The sequence below is a fragment of the Budorcas taxicolor genome, chromosome 25 (genome assembly GCF_023091745.1).
Source record: "Budorcas taxicolor isolate Tak-1 chromosome 25, Takin1.1, whole genome shotgun sequence".
NCBI lineage: Eukaryota > Metazoa > Chordata > Mammalia > Artiodactyla > Bovidae > Budorcas > Budorcas taxicolor.
The window spans coordinates 50,090,860-50,105,408 of NC_068934.1; the positions used below are offsets into that span (position 1 = coordinate 50,090,860).

A 14,549-nucleotide genomic window follows, 5' to 3' on the forward strand; every position below is an offset into this window, starting at 1 on the left:
GGAGGCAACTGGGGGTGGGGGGTTGAGGCGGGGCCCCCTCCCACCCAAGACCCCGGCTGGAATCCGGGCAGAGGCGCAGAGGGTCACGGCCGCCTGGCCCCTGCTTCCAGCCCCTCGGGTCCCCAGACAGAATGTGCACGGCAGGGCGCGGGCCTTGGCCCGAGCGGGGACACACAGGCCCAGACTGAGAGCTCAGGGTCGGGGCGGCGGGCAGTCCCAGGGAGAGGTCTGTCCGTCCGAGACACCAGCGGGGAGGCCGGTGCAGAGGGGCCAGCAGGGGCCCTGTCCCAGCCGTCTCACTGAGGTCTCCAGTGCATGGCATCTCTGGGAGTCCCGGGCCCCCTGCAAAGGCCCCACCCTCCTGGGGGGAGGTGCTGTGTGTTTGGAGAGCCAGCAGGCCACACCCCACACCTCAGTTTCCCCACCTGGAGCGCCACATGCTGGTAACCAGTTCTGGGCTCTCAGAGCCAGAGGGAGCTCACAAGAAGGGAAACAGGAGTTCGTGGCTGGACTGTGTCTCCCAAAGGACCGGGGAGCTTCCTGAGGCCACCTGTTCGGGCAGGAGGCAGGCAACACCTCTGTCGTTGAACCCAGAAGATGTCCGGGTTGGGAATGAGGGGGGACCTCAGAGCAGCCTCCCCTAGTGTCCCTGAAGCAGGACCTCTGGGGAGGGAGCTGCCCTGCCATCTCCTCCCCTGGGAGGAAAGGCAGTGAGGCTGGCAGGGGAGGGGTGGAGTCAGACACAGGCAGCCCCGGGACCCCAGCCCAGCTGCAGGAAGCACCAGGGAGGCCTCCCATGGGCCCCGGGGGGTAGGTCTGAGGGGGGCCCAGAGAGGCTGGAAGCCTGGCACAGCTGGGTGGAGCAGAGCCTGGGACACTGGCTGCCCAGACGTCCTGCCGACAGGGTCAGCTGCTGTGGCCTGGCCCACGCTGACCACAGCACGGCTGTCTCCTCCCACGTCTTGGCCATGATACTTCTGCTGATACAGCCCCAGGTCACGGTGAATGAGGTGGTGCTGGGAGCCAGGCTCTCCCCACAGGATGTGTGGGAGGCTGGGGGGTGGAGACGCGGAATGGGGCAGCCCCTCGCCTTCGAGGGCTCTGGGTGCCCGAGCAGCCACAGGGCCAGGTGACTGGACACAGGTCCGGGCCCCAGGGCGGGAGGGACTCTGGTCTTGCTGTTAGATCTGATTGCTGTCAAAGCACAGCTGCCTGGGCTGACTAATGCCAACTGAACTCGGCTCTTATTGCTTTTCTCCGGCTAATTTGTCAGGGGGCTGAGAGGACCAGGGGAGGGAGCCGTGGGGGAGGGCCCCCGGGCGAGCTGAGTCACTGGCATGGGGACAAGGCGGAGGGGGTCTGAGAAGGGACCCGCAAGAGCCAACAGCATCTGGCAGGACCCGGGGCCATGGCTGTGACCTGAGGTGAGGGTCTGGAGGGCCGTGGAGCCAGGGGCCGCCCTCTGTGCCGCTGACCGCAGCTGGCCAGGCTTGCTAAGCCCCTGCTGCACGCCGTGTGCACACATGCTCACCTGCAGGCACTTGCACAAGCGTGCACGCGCACACGCGTGGACATACAGGCCAGCAGATCCGCAGGCGCAGCTCCCGACTGTGGGACGCACACCGGCAGCAGCGTTTCGGCTCCTGGCCCCACCTCGCCTGCAGCTCCACCCCGCGGCGCCCGTGCTCAGCGCTGGACCGATCTCTGCTGGGAGGGTCCCGGGATGGGGACCCTGGGGAGGTGCGGAGGGCTCCTCGGGAGACGTGAGAACACCAGCGCCCGTGTGGGTGGGAAGATGGGGTCTGGAGCGTGAGGGGCTGAGCCAGGACCCCCGCTCACCCCCTAAAGACATCTCCAGCACCAAACCAGGGCCCTCCTGCCAAGGCCAGTTCCAGCCATGAGAAGACACAGGAAGGGAGCTCAGAAAGCGGGCAAGAGGAGGGTGTGCCTGGCAGGCCAGGGGCAGCCACTAGGCCTGAGGCCCTGGCTGGGATGGGAGCTGGGGGGTGGTGCTCCCGAGCGGCGGGGACACGTGGCCCACTCTGCCGGCTCTCTCCCGACTTCCAAACACCCAATTATCCCTGGGCGCCTCGCATCGACTGGCGGGGCGGCCAGCCCCGGGCCCGGCTCTGCCGTCCCCTCTCTCCCTGCGACGCTCATCAGGGCTAATTGCTCTGACATTTCAGCGCTGACAGGCCCGGGTGCCAGGACATCACGGACCTTCTCCCCGTCTGGGTGGCGGTGGGCGGCTTTTCCGGGCCTGTCCCCGGGAGGGGTCCGGCAGGAAGAGGCTGGAGGCGGGCAGGCGGCTCAGGTGGGGTCTGCCCCTGACCCCAGCGGGGAGGGTGGGATGCAGGCCTCCGTTCCTGCAGCCCTAGACCACCGGCCCAGGCAGCGGGACACCCGAGGGCCCTCGAGTCCCAGAGGCGTGTGTGCCATGTCTGCGTGCGTGACTCACAGCACTCGGGGGCCCAAAGACCACCTTGGTCACACCTTGGAAGTGACCTTTAGCCCCCAGATGACTAGGGACACTCTTCCTGGCGGCTCTCCGGAAGGCTCCTGTGCTTTCTATGGGGGCCCCTGCAGAGCCCCGGGATGGGGACCCCCAGAGCTGCGGCCCTCTGGAGAGGGTTTAGGGAGGAGAGGAAGGGCTGGGGTCCCACGGCGCTGACGCCTGCGCCTGGGGGGTCAGCCCGAGGTCTCGCGCTGGCCAGCGGGCAGGAAGTGGGGCTGGGTGCTGCTTGCCCTGGCCCTGCCCCCCGCCAGTGCCCGCCCGATGCCAGGAGCGGGTACACTATCATTACAGGCTATTACCTCCTCCGGGGCCTCGCTTGTTGAGAAAACACTCCAGCTCAGCGCCTCCTAATTGCCCAGCAAGACAGCTGTGATCACCCAGCGTGACTGCGGGGGTGGGGGTGCTCGGGGAGGTGGGTGGTTGCAGCAGCAAGGGCCGAGGCCCAGAGCCGGCTGGAGGGAGACCCACGGTGGTGCTTCGGGGGGCTCCGGAGAGCTCTGGTGCCACAGTGCCTAAGGTCTCCGTGCAGCATGCGGCAGAGGGAGAGATGAGGAGAGTCTTATTCAGAAAGGACACTGGTGAGGCTCACAGCTGGGCAGGCGAGAGGTGCCCGCCCAAGAAGTTAGCAGGCGACGGTTTTCTAACCCAAGGGAAAGTGGGGAAGGGGAGAAGACCACCCTCCTCAGTTGGGAGCAGACGTCACGCCTCCATCTTCAGCTGCTCCTCCACGTCGGGCAGCTGCTCCACTTGACCCTCCACGGCTCGCTGGGACTGTTGTAGCACTGGGGAAATATCGTTCCACGTCTCAGTGCATTGAGGGTCTTTGCTTTGAAATGTCACCTTTCCATAAATTATTGTTTCCTATGTGTGCGGAGAAGCGTGTCCTAGAGGTCACTGACGTCCGAGCTCTCTGGCGGGATGCGGGTCTCCCGATGGCGTTGTGTTCCTGTCTGGGGGCATCTCTCACGCTTGTGAGGTTCTGTTGTTCAGCCAGCCTGCTTGCTTTCGCGGTTAAGCCCACCTGCTCTCTTAAGTTACTATTGACTTAACGGGGGTATCCCATAGCCTGTTCTTTACTTACCATCCCCTAGCGGGATTAGCTGTTTAATTACCGACTTTGTCCCTTCACTTCACCCCTATCGGAAGGGTGGAGACCTGGCCTTGTACCACATCCCTGTGCCCCTCACCTCCACACCTCGCCTCTCTTCCCAACTCACCCCCAAGCCCAGCCTGCAGTGCTCAGCCCTCTCCCGCCCCGCGGACGTGTCCAGGCTGCAGGGCTCCCTTGTGCCTGACCTCCCCTGGGGACCCCTGTCGAGCCCCACCCTCCTCTGGGCTGCCTGCCTGCCCAGCTGGGGTCCATTACATTTCTCCCCTTGGGGCCTAAGCCCCTTAGCCCCTGGGACGGACACCGCTGAGTCCTTAAAAGAGCCGTATCTCAGGAGATGGGAAACCTGGGCTCGAGACTCACTGTGTGATCCAAAGGAACCGCTCGCCTCAGTCTTCCTGTCTGCAGAATGGGCCTGTGAAGGTCCAGACCCATGAGCAGGCAGGAGAGCAGGGTGCAGAGCCAGGGAGGAGGTTGGCGGGGGCAGGCTTGAGCGACCCTGGGCCCCCTTAGCATCCGGGACGGGGGAGGGTGCTGCACACAGTGGGGGTCACGGCTAAAGGACAGGGGGCGCCTCTGTGCTCTGGGGGACCCGGCATCAGGCCTGGGGTCGGGGAGGGCAGGTGAACGGGAACGGCTTCCCAGGACGGGAGGGCAGATGGACACGTGGTCAGGTGTGGACTGGGGGCCAGAGGGCCCGACCTGGCTTCTGGAGTGTGTCCACTTGCCTGCTGCCAGGGGTCTCACCTAGGGGTCACCTGGCCCCAAGGCAGGCCCGGAAAGCTGGCTCCACACAGCTTCCATGCAAGCACTGGCTCAGGGCGGCAAGGGGATTAGAAAGAGCATTTGTATCGGCAGAGACATTTGCCGAAAGGTTAAGTCCACACCCGGAGGCGAGGCCGTGCTCCTCCTGTGCAGCGTCTGGCGGACATGTCACCTCCCGGCCCGGGGCCCCCGCTGGGCACACGAGTACCAAGGGGGGACACAGTTGAGTCCGCGGGCTTCTGGGGGAACAGGGAGCCTGTCCAGGGCTGCAGCCTGATGCTGTGCGTGGAGGCCGGCCACCCCAGAGACCACCGGGGACCTGGGCAGGGCGGCTCTGGCCTGCGGCAGTAGGGCGCCCACAGCCTCCACCTCGTCCCACCGGGGTCTCGGGCAGATCCTTTCAGCTCCGCTAGGAGCGCACATCCCCGGGGAGCCGCCTCTGGACGGGGCCCTGGGGACTGAGGCCACTGTGACACGTTCTCCCGGAGCGCAGGGTCTGGGAAGTGAGACAGGCAGCGGCCTGTGCGAGAGACGGGCACACAGTCACGGGCCAAGCCAGCAGGGCTCCTGCCTTTGAGGAGTGTGCGGAGGGGGAGGAATCAGCCAGGGGGGCAGGGAAGGGGAGTAGGTGCGTCAGGGGCAAGAAGGGGCAGGCACCGTGGAGTGGATCGCAGCTGAGCCGGCTTTGTGGGGTGTGTAGGAGCGCGCCAGGAGAAGAAATGGGTGGGGGCAGCATTTCAAACGGGGCACCACGGAGCCCAAACTCTTCTGGAGCCGGAAACGGCGATTTTGGGAAGTGAGACCCACAGCAGGGAGGTGAGGAGGGTCTCTCAGGAACTTCCAAAGGGCAATGGGGAGCCACAGAAGGTTGTGGAGCCACAGAGTGTCACGGTCAGACCACTCTGGGGAAGCTCTAGGAGGCGAGGGCTGTGGCTGGCCACTGTGATGAAGAGTGGGCGCTTGCTTGGGGCCCGAGGGGTGCCAGGGAGGTGGGTGGAGAGCACTCGGTCACCAGCCAGGGACGGGCCTGCAGGAGTGGAGAAAGGGAGTCCAGGGTAGCTGGCTCCTCTGTGTCCAGAACGTCGCCCTGGGCGGCCAGATTTGAGAAAGTCCGCCTCCGGAGGCTGCCCGGTCAGGCACGCCAGCCCCCTTGCTCCCCACTGCCACTTCCTGGAGGCCCTGGCAGAGGTGAGCCTTGCGGAACCCACAGGGCCCAGGGGCACGGGGAGACACCCCCTCCAAGAGTTCCCTTTTCAGAGAGAAGAAGCCTTCCTGAGGGGCCCCGGGGCCGCCCGTGGTTGGGGAGTGCTCACAGCCAGGAGGCCCTCCAGCCCACACAAAGCTGAGTCTGAACGCGCCTGGGAACGGGCCAGGCTGCAGCGTAGACACCGCAGTTCTCGCGCCTGCCTGGCGCTGAGGTGCGTCCCACCTGGTCCCCTGGCCTCTGGGGCGGGTGGTGGTCCCACCAGAGGGGCCTCATGCCTGGAGCTCAGGAGACGCTGGGCGGGAGCTGTCCCGGGAGCCCCGTGGTGCAGGGCCTCACCCGAGAAGGGCTGCAGGGGCCAGAGCATGGTGCTCATGGCTGGGGTGTCCCCGAGGTGGGGATCCCCCCAAGGAGAAGCAGTCAGAGGGCCTTAGGTGGGCTGGAGGGGGGCCGGGAGATGGCCGTGAAGGGGCAAGTGTGACAGTTATTTGAGGCTGCATGGCCCTGCCTCCCTCACCTTCCTCCACACTGGAGGACAGGCCCTGCTGGAATGTTCTGGGCCCTGCTGGGCGTGCTTGGGGGTCCGGGCACAGCGGGCTAGCGTGGGGGTAGAAAATGCTCCTGCCGAGGGCATCGAACAGAAACAGACCTCAGGACCCCGCTGGGAAATGTGGTGGGGTGAAGATCTTCCGGAAAAGCAAACTGCCTCCAGACAGCTGTGGTCTGAGCCTGCGTATCTGGACCAGTGACCACCAAAGGTCACGATTCTGTGTGCCGGACACCCTGGGGTGTCTGCAACACCACCTCCCTGTGAAGCCGCCTGCCACCCGCTTGGGGTGGGCTGAAGGGCCCGGCTGCACCCCGCCCTGCAGAGCACGCCCCCGGAGCCCAGATGATTCAGAGGCGGGCAGGCCACCCGCCCGGGGGCCTGCGACAGTGGATGCAATTAGATTTAATGGGATAGAGCCCTTTCTCAGCGGCTCCGTGCTCCGCGCCCACCCCGCCTCCCTCAGGCGGCAGCAGCGGGAGGGAGATGTGAAGGAGGTGGAGGTGGGGGACCTGGGGGGCTCTGACGTCAGCCCAGCCTATAAAGGCCGCCGGGCAGAGGGCTGTGGAGACGGAGCCCGGACCTCGCCAGCACCATGCCCACCCCCAGCGCCGCCTCGCCGCAGGCCAAGGGCTTCCGCCGGGCCGTCTCTGAGCTGGACGCCAAGCAGGCCGAGGCCATCATGGTAAGAGGGCAGGCTGGTGCCCACGGGCCAGAATGAACCTGAAGCCCAGGGGTGACCCCCAAAGTCTGGCGGGTGGCCCCAGGCTCAGGGTCCACACGGACACCCAGGCCAAGGCCTGGCATCCAGTCCTGGCCACGAACGCGTCCTGTGCCGGACCTGGGCAGTTGAATCTCTGTGGGGGTCCTGCTGGACCCAGTGTGTGTGTGACAGGGTCCCAGGCCCGGCAGAGGCTCATGGGGCGGGGGAGGTGGGCTAACAGGGTGCAGCCCCCGTTCTGCTGAGCTGAAGACAGTCTGCGCTCAGGGCCATTCCCATCCATGACCTGCCCGTCCGCCTGTCCACCCACCATTCTTTCATCCACCTCCCACACGTTCTGTGTCCCACGTGGACTCTCCAGTCTTGAAATCCCCCTCCCGTCTCCAGCAACCCTGAGCCTCTGTGGCCGCCAGGAATGGCCCCCAAGGCACAGCCCACCCCATGGGAGCCCCGAATTCCAGGGAGCCTATGCTGGGAAGACACACTGGGCCAGCCCCCTCTCTGAGACTGCAGGACCGGGGGCTTCCCGGGCTGGAGGAAGGGTCTCCAGTTCACTCTCAGGGATGGGCTGGGATGATCGGCTCGTTTACAGAGCTTTAGTGAAAACGTGGGTGGAGTTCTGGAAATTTAATTTGCAGGCACTGTCTCAGGGGACCCGCTGTGCGGTAGAGGGTTGTTCCTTCTTCTAGGGGTCCCAGGGAGGTGCCCCCCTCCACGGAGGCCCCTGACTCTGTCCATACCCTGCCTGAGGTCGGCTGGGGGGAGGACTCCCCCAGGCCCAGCTGTGTTCTGAGACCCGAGGGTGCCAGGACCGTCTTAGAACTTCAGCTCCAGGTGGTGAGCCGAGGGGCTTCTGTGTTCAGGGGTGGACGAGGCAGACACACTGACCCCGGGGGCTCGTGGTCTCAGGGACAGATGGCGGGTAAGGTGCCGTCAGGCCGGACTAGAGGTGGGGCCACGAGGAGGGTCATCCCAGACCCCCGGACGCCGTGTCCTCTGGCCCCGGGGCAGCCCCGGACAGCTCCTGACCCACTGCCTCCCGTCCCCTGACCTGGTCAGGTGGGCGCAGAGGCCGCCCTCGCCCCCGGCCCCAGGCGGGGCAGTGCTGGAGCCGGGCCCGGGGCTGCGGGCAGGCCGAGGGCGGGGGCAGCTGGCACGCCTCTCCCCACAGTCCCCGCGCTTCGTTGGGAGGCGGCAGAGCCTCATCCAGGACGCACGCAAGGAGCGGGAGAAGGCAGAGGCTGCGGCCTCATCCTCGGAGTCCGCAGAGACGGGCAGCCTGGTGGAGAGGGACGGGAAGGCGGTGCTGACGCTGCTGTTTGCCCTGCGGCCCACCAAGCCCCCCGCGCTGACCCGGGCCATCAAGGTGTTTGAGGTGAGGGGCGCCGGGGGCCATGGGGGCCTCGAGGAGAGGTGCCCCTCCCGCCCTGGGGGCTCTCTGAGCCCGGCCTCCCGCCCACCCTGCGCCCACCACCTCACTCCGGGTGGGAGGCGGCGTGGGTCCTGCAGGAACGGCCGGTCCCCACGCCTGCAGGAGGCCTGTCCCCGGCGGGGCGGGGCTGAGGCAGCTGCTCTAGTCCCAGCAGGTTGGGCGGGGGGCAGGGACTGGCTCTCCCCACAGACGCCCGAAGACTGTACCACAGAGCCTGCTCAAGCTCCCGCGTGGCCGTGTGGCCCGAGGGCCTGGGAGACGGAGGCTCCCTGGTTGCTGGCGCCGCCCACCTGAGGGGGAGGGGACCCTTCCTACCATCCCTCCCCCCCACCCTGCTTGGCGGGCACCAGAGCCCCCTGACCAGGCTGCAGTGGGGTCAGCGCCCACCCTCAGCTGCGGGGCTCTGGACAGGGCCTGGACGAGGCCAGCAGGGAGGGATGTCAGGCCGCCTGCGGGTGGCCGGGGGCACACAGAGGCCCCGTCCGGAACACTGGGTCTGGGGGACCCTGAGACAAGTGCATAGGCCCGGTTTTCCAGACGAGACCTGCCAGGGCAGCGGGCGTCGCCCGAGTCTGGGAGATGGTCTGTGTGCTCCTGGCCGCCGGGGTCCCGGGAGGGGCGGGGCAGCGACATGCGCCCCCTCCTCTGTCTGCATCGGTCCGTCTGTGTCTCTCTCTGTCCCTCGCTCACCCCCTCGCCCCCAAGACATTCGAAGCCCACCTCCAGCACCTGGAGACCCGGCCGGCCCACCCGCCGCGGGCGGGTAGCCCGCCCCTGGAGTGCTTCGTCCGCTGTGAGGTGCCTGGCCCCGTGGTGCCCGCCCTGCTGAGCTCCCTGCGCCGCGTGGCGGAAGACGTGCGTGCCGCCGGGGAGAGCAAGGGTGAGGCGGCCCTCGGCCCCACAGCGGGGCCGCGCGCCCCGGAGACGGGAAACCGCAGGGACCAGGGCACAGCCGGGGGTCCGTCCCTGCTGGCCCGGGGTCGGCAGCCTCCTGCTCAGCTGTCGGGGCCTGGGTCGCCTCCAGTCCCCACCCCCATAGATGGAGCGGGAGGCTGCGGCCGCGGGCCCCTCCCCGTGTGCCCAGCACCCACTCCTGTCCTTCCGCCTCCCACCACCTCCCCCGCGACCCCCCGAAGTCCTCTGGTTCCCGAGGAAAGTGTCCGAGCTGGACAAGTGTCACCACCTCGTCACCAAGTTTGACCCTGACCTGGACTTGGATCACCCGGTGAGCTGGCTTCCCCAGGGCTGACGGCGGTGGCCGTGGGCCTGGCTGAGGAGGCCGGGTCTGCGGGCTCTGCTGCTCGGCCCCCCTCCCCGAGCCCTGGCTGGGTGCAGGCCCCCAGCGCCTGCGGGGTCGCCGGCTGCGCCTGGGCGGGGCGGGCGGCCCCCGACTGCGTCCATTCTGCCGCCAGGGCTTCTCCGACCAGGCGTATCGCCAGCGCAGGAAGCTGATCGCCGAGATCGCCTTCCAGTACAAGCAGTAAGGCACCCCCCTGGGGGTGCGACCTCTGGGAGCCAGACCCCACCCCCGGGCCCCACGCTAGCGCTCCCTCCTGGGCAGGGGCGGGATGTGCTTGTCAGGAGCACCGCCGCCTCTGCTGTCCCTGTGGTCGCAGCAGGGAAACCTCGGCCCAGAGCGATTAAGCCGCGCACCTCAGCCCCGCAGCCGGCGCGCGCTCAGCCTGGGCGCCTCCCGTCCACCCCCCACACGTCCTCCCCGAAGGGGCCTGGACTGACTGCAGACCCCTCCCCAGAGGCGACCCCATTCCCCACGTGGAGTACACGGCCGAGGAGACCGCCACCTGGTGAGACCCCCGTGGCAGAGACGGGGCAGGGCGGGGACAAGGGTTCCGGGGAAGACCCACGAATCCCCGTGGGAGGCAGCGACCTCCAGGAAGACAGACTAAGTCCGAGTGGAGGAGGGACTTCCCGGGACCCCCCACAGCTCCCCCCAAACCCCCCAAAGCCGCACCAAGTGGCCGGCTCCACGGGCCAGAGAGAGGCCTGCAGCGTGAGACTGCCGGGGCCTGCAGGGGGCAAAGCAGAGCCCTCGGGGTGGGGGCACTGCTGCGCGCAGGGAGGGTGGGGAGCAGGCGCCGGCCTGAGCCCCTGGCCCGCAGGAAAGAGGTCTACTCCACGCTGCGGGGCCTGTACCCCACCCACGCCTGCCGCGAGCACCTGGAGGCCTTCGAGCTGCTGGAGCGCTTCTGCGGGTACCGCGAGGACCGAATCCCGCAGCTGGAGGACGTCTCCCGCTTCCTGAAGGGTGCGGTGCCCGCGCGGGGCCCCCGGGGGCGGGCAGCGCGCCCGGCCACGCCCTCCGCCCCACCCCACCCCCCGGGCCCTGACCGCCCGCCCCCGCCCCAGCAGAGCGGACCGGCTTCCAGCTGCGGCCCGTGGCCGGCCTGCTGTCCGCGCGGGACTTCCTGGCCAGCCTGGCCTTCCGAGTGTTCCAGTGCACCCAGTACATCCGCCACGCCTCCTCGCCCATGCACTCCCCCGAGCCGTGAGTGGCCAGCCCCTGCCCCTGGGCCTGCGGAGGGGGACGGGAGGGCGAGCCTGGGGTTGGGGGGGCAGGTTGCCCGCCCTGGGGGCCCCAGCCCCACCCACTCTCCGCCCCCAACACAGGGACTGCTGCCACGAGCTGCTGGGGCACGTGCCCATGCTCGCCGACCGGACCTTCGCCCAGTTCTCCCAGGTGTGTCCCGGGGCCTCGGGAGCCCAGCCACCCCCGGGGGCTGGCCACCAACGGGCACTGCTGGCCTCTCCCACCACCCATCCCCACCCCCCAGGGCTACACAGTGCCCACCTGGGCCGTGAGACTTCAGGGGGCGTGCGTTGTCCTGGAATAGAGGGCTGGTGGCCAGGCCCACGCGGGGAGACCACCTTAGCTCAGTGTCCAGGAAGAACCCTCCCAGGGAGCCCACAGTCCCAGGGCCCAGGCTGGGGGCCGTGTCCCGGGCCTTGTGCTGCCACCTGCTGGCTCTCCCAGGAACGTCGGGGAGCGGTCCCCCCGGCCTCCAGCGGATCCCAGGAGGCTCTCTGCACCCTAGCAGCTTCCAGGAGACCCGGGGGCAGGGGCACAGACACCCCCAGCACCCTCACCGCTCCCCCCTCCACAGGACATCGGGCTCGCATCCTTGGGAGTGTCGGATGAGGAAATTGAGAAGCTGTCCACGGTGGGTTGGGTCCCCTGCAGGGCCCTGGGCTCAGGCCGGGCCCTCTTGTGCAGGCTGAGGTCTCCACTTCTCACGCCGTGACCCCCGCCCCCCCACCGCCCCAGAGCCTGGCTCAGCTTTGCCTGGGGAGGGGGCAGTGCTGGGGCCTCGGTGAGCGGGTCAGCTGTGCTGACCACAGCGTTTCCCACCGACCCCATCAGCTGTACTGGTTCACTGTGGAGTTCGGGCTGTGCAAACAGAATGGAGAGGTGAAGGCCTACGGAGCAGGGCTGCTGTCCTCCTACGGGGAGCTCCTGGTGAGAATCCCCCTAGGGAGGGGCCGGGCCAGGTCCTGGCAGGCAGGGCCACCTTGGAGGACTCAGGCCGCCCAGGAGGCTGAGCAGGGCGCTGGCCTACTGGGGGACGGAAGAAGCGGCCCCCACCCCTTCCCACGCGCACTGTCCCCAGGCCTTGGGAGGACCCCCGAGGGGGGTGCAGGCGTGAGTCCGGCCCTGGGGCTCCAGTCGCCTCGGGTCCTGAGAGCCCGGCCCCCCGCCTCCCGCCAGCACTCCCTTTCCGAGGAGCCCGAGATCCGGGCCTTCGACCCTGACACAGCGGCCGTGCAGCCCTACCAGGACCAGACTTACCAACCCGTCTACTTCGTGTCTGAGAGCTTCAGCGATGCCAAGGACAAGCTCAGGTGGGCTGGGGCTCCCGGGCAGAGACCCCACCCCCACCCCCCACAACACTGTGCCTCCGAACTGGGCAAGCGAGTCAGCAGGCCGGGCCTGCGGACCCATTTCACAGGGGAGAAAGCTGGGCTCATCTCAGTTACAGCGCCCCTCCCGCAGCGAGACCCCCTACAAGGCTGGGAGGGGAGACCTGCAGGGCTGGCGGCCAGGCCAAGGCCAGACTTTCAGAAGGTGAAGTTTGACTCTGAAAGACAGTTGTGTCTGACTTTGTAAGATGGGTCCTTCCTGGCCTCCTGCCCCCTGAGCACCTGAGGCTGTGGTGGGAGGGGACAGAGGGGAAGGGCTGCTGGGATGGCTGAGGGCCAGGTGGGGAGCCTGGTGGGCAGGGGGTTTCCTGGGCTGGGGGCGCAGTGACCAGCATTCCCCAGGGGAGGGTGGCAGAGCTCGACACACCCCACCCGGTCACCCTTGGGAGGGGCCTCTTTCTAGCCAGACTCCCATTGTCACGAGGGAAACTGAGGCCCAGGATCTATTGAGCCTGGAGTACAGGGGCTGTGGCTCTCACGCGCGAGCTTAGGGACAGGGACATAATAGACTCTCCAGAGCGCATGTCTGGAAGCCTTCCTGGAGGAGGAGGCCTGGCTGTGCCTCCCTTGGGAAGGAGCAGGGCGGGATGGAGTGCCTGGTAGAGGTTCGCTTGGAAGAGGCCTGTCCTCCCCACTGAAAATACCCCCCAGCCCTTGCAGGACGTCTTGGTCCCCAGACTTGTCTGGGTGGCTGGACGGAATGAGCTTTGGGGGCCCAAGTGGCTCAGAAAAGTCCTGGAGTCTCTGAACCCTCTGTGATGGAGGAGACAGGCTCCCGCCCTCCAGCCCCACCCCACTAGTGACTGAAGGTCCCTGCCGGCTGTCCCCCTCCCCCCCCACAGGAGCTACGCCGCCCGCACCCAGCGCCCCTTCTCTGTGAAGTTTGACCCGTACACACTGGCCATCGACGTTCTGGACAGTCCCCGCGCCATCCGGCGCGCCCTGGACGGCGTCCAGGATGAGATGCAGGCCCTGGCCCACGCTCTGAACGCCATCAGCTAGACACGGGGTGCCACCCACAGGCCCCAGTGGGCCGGCCTGGGGCTCCCAGCCTGCCCCCGCCTGCCCACATGAGGGGCTGGCTCACAGGGTGCCCCAAGAGCCCGCAGAGAAGCCCCTGCCAGAGGGCACCTGCCCAGCGCTTGCCAGCTGCGTGTCGGCCTCCTTGTCCCGCCTGCTGCCCCTGTGCTGCGCTGCCTGCTTGCAACCTCAATAAAAGAGAGACTCGGCCCTGAGTGCCCGCCCGGGGTCTGTGTCCGTGCCGTGGGCTCAGCACACAGCCCCGGGCCCCCCTCACACTGCCCCAGTCCCGCTCAGAAGCTCCCCCTGCTGCCAGCCTCCTCCAGGCAGCCCAGGGTCACCTGCTCACCCAGAGGACCCGCAGAGGGCCGCGGGAGTCGGGCTGAGCTGTCCCGTCTCGGTAGGGTGACGGCCTGGAGGCGGGGGGCTGGTCTGGGTTCCAGGGGCAGGGCTCTCAGCTCTGGTCTCTCTGATCCTCCTACCCCACCCGCCTAGAGCGGGACCTGGGAACGGCCCCCACAAAGGACATGCCAGCAGGGAACTCTGCTGGGCTGGCTCCGGGGGGCCTCTCCGGGCCTCAGTCACCCAGCAAGGTGGGCGGGTGCTAGATTCTGCACTCCATTTCGTTGCCGGGTCAGGACACAGCCTCCAGCTAGAACCTCCAGCTTTTCCTCCAGGACTGGCCCTCGGAGCCAGCAGCCTGGGGCTTCCCGGGAGGCGGTTGGCTCCTTACTTCCTGCACAAGGCAGACACCAGCCTATCTTCCAGGCCCTCTCACTCCCTCTGGTGCCCCCCATCGCCCCCTCCCACTGCCAGGACCCTGGCTCAAAGCTCTGGGGATGTTAATCCCAGAAATTCCTTCCCGTTAAGACCTTCCAGGCAACACCCTCCCCTCTCATCCTCCCTGAGGGTCTGTCCTTCCAGCCGCGTCTCAAGTACCTGGTTTGTGACCAGCCCTTCCGTAGTCATGTCCCACAGCCTGTGCGGCCCCCAATGGGGTCACTCCTGGGGTGACGTGCCCCACCGAGACCCCGGGGAAGGGCTGATGGCTGGCTCCCCTCCCTCCTGCCCCGCTGGGCCCTGGGCTTTGCCCTCCCCCTGGGTCTTCCCGCATCCAGCCCCTGCCCGGCACACCCCTCTCAAAGAGGCCACGGGATCTCTCCTGGCTGCAGGGGGGCTTCCGGACACTGTGATGTCCTGGGAAGGCAGGGCCCAGCCCCTTCCTTGGAGTCGGGGAGCCGACACGGAAGTCAGTGCCCTGGGGAGCAGGCCCCCCTCTCCAACTAGAGACACGAAGCCCC

General features: G+C 67.7%; 1 protein-coding gene across 1 annotated transcript; it reads left to right on the plus strand.

The window, feature by feature from the left end:
- Window positions 1–6,734: 6,734 nt before the first annotated feature.
- TH (tyrosine hydroxylase) lies at window positions 6,735–13,230 on the plus strand. Its single transcript, XM_052662220.1, has 13 exons — window positions 6,735–6,824; window positions 8,032–8,235; window positions 8,998–9,172; window positions 9,429–9,517; window positions 9,705–9,772; window positions 10,047–10,097; window positions 10,413–10,558; window positions 10,663–10,798; window positions 10,921–10,990; window positions 11,415–11,471; window positions 11,672–11,767; window positions 12,017–12,150; window positions 13,071–13,230. Exons 1-13 carry the CDS (start codon window positions 6,735–6,737, stop codon window positions 13,228–13,230), a joined length of 1,476 nt encoding a protein of 491 aa, XP_052518180.1.
- The last annotated feature ends 1,319 nt before the right edge of the window (window positions 13,231–14,549 follow it).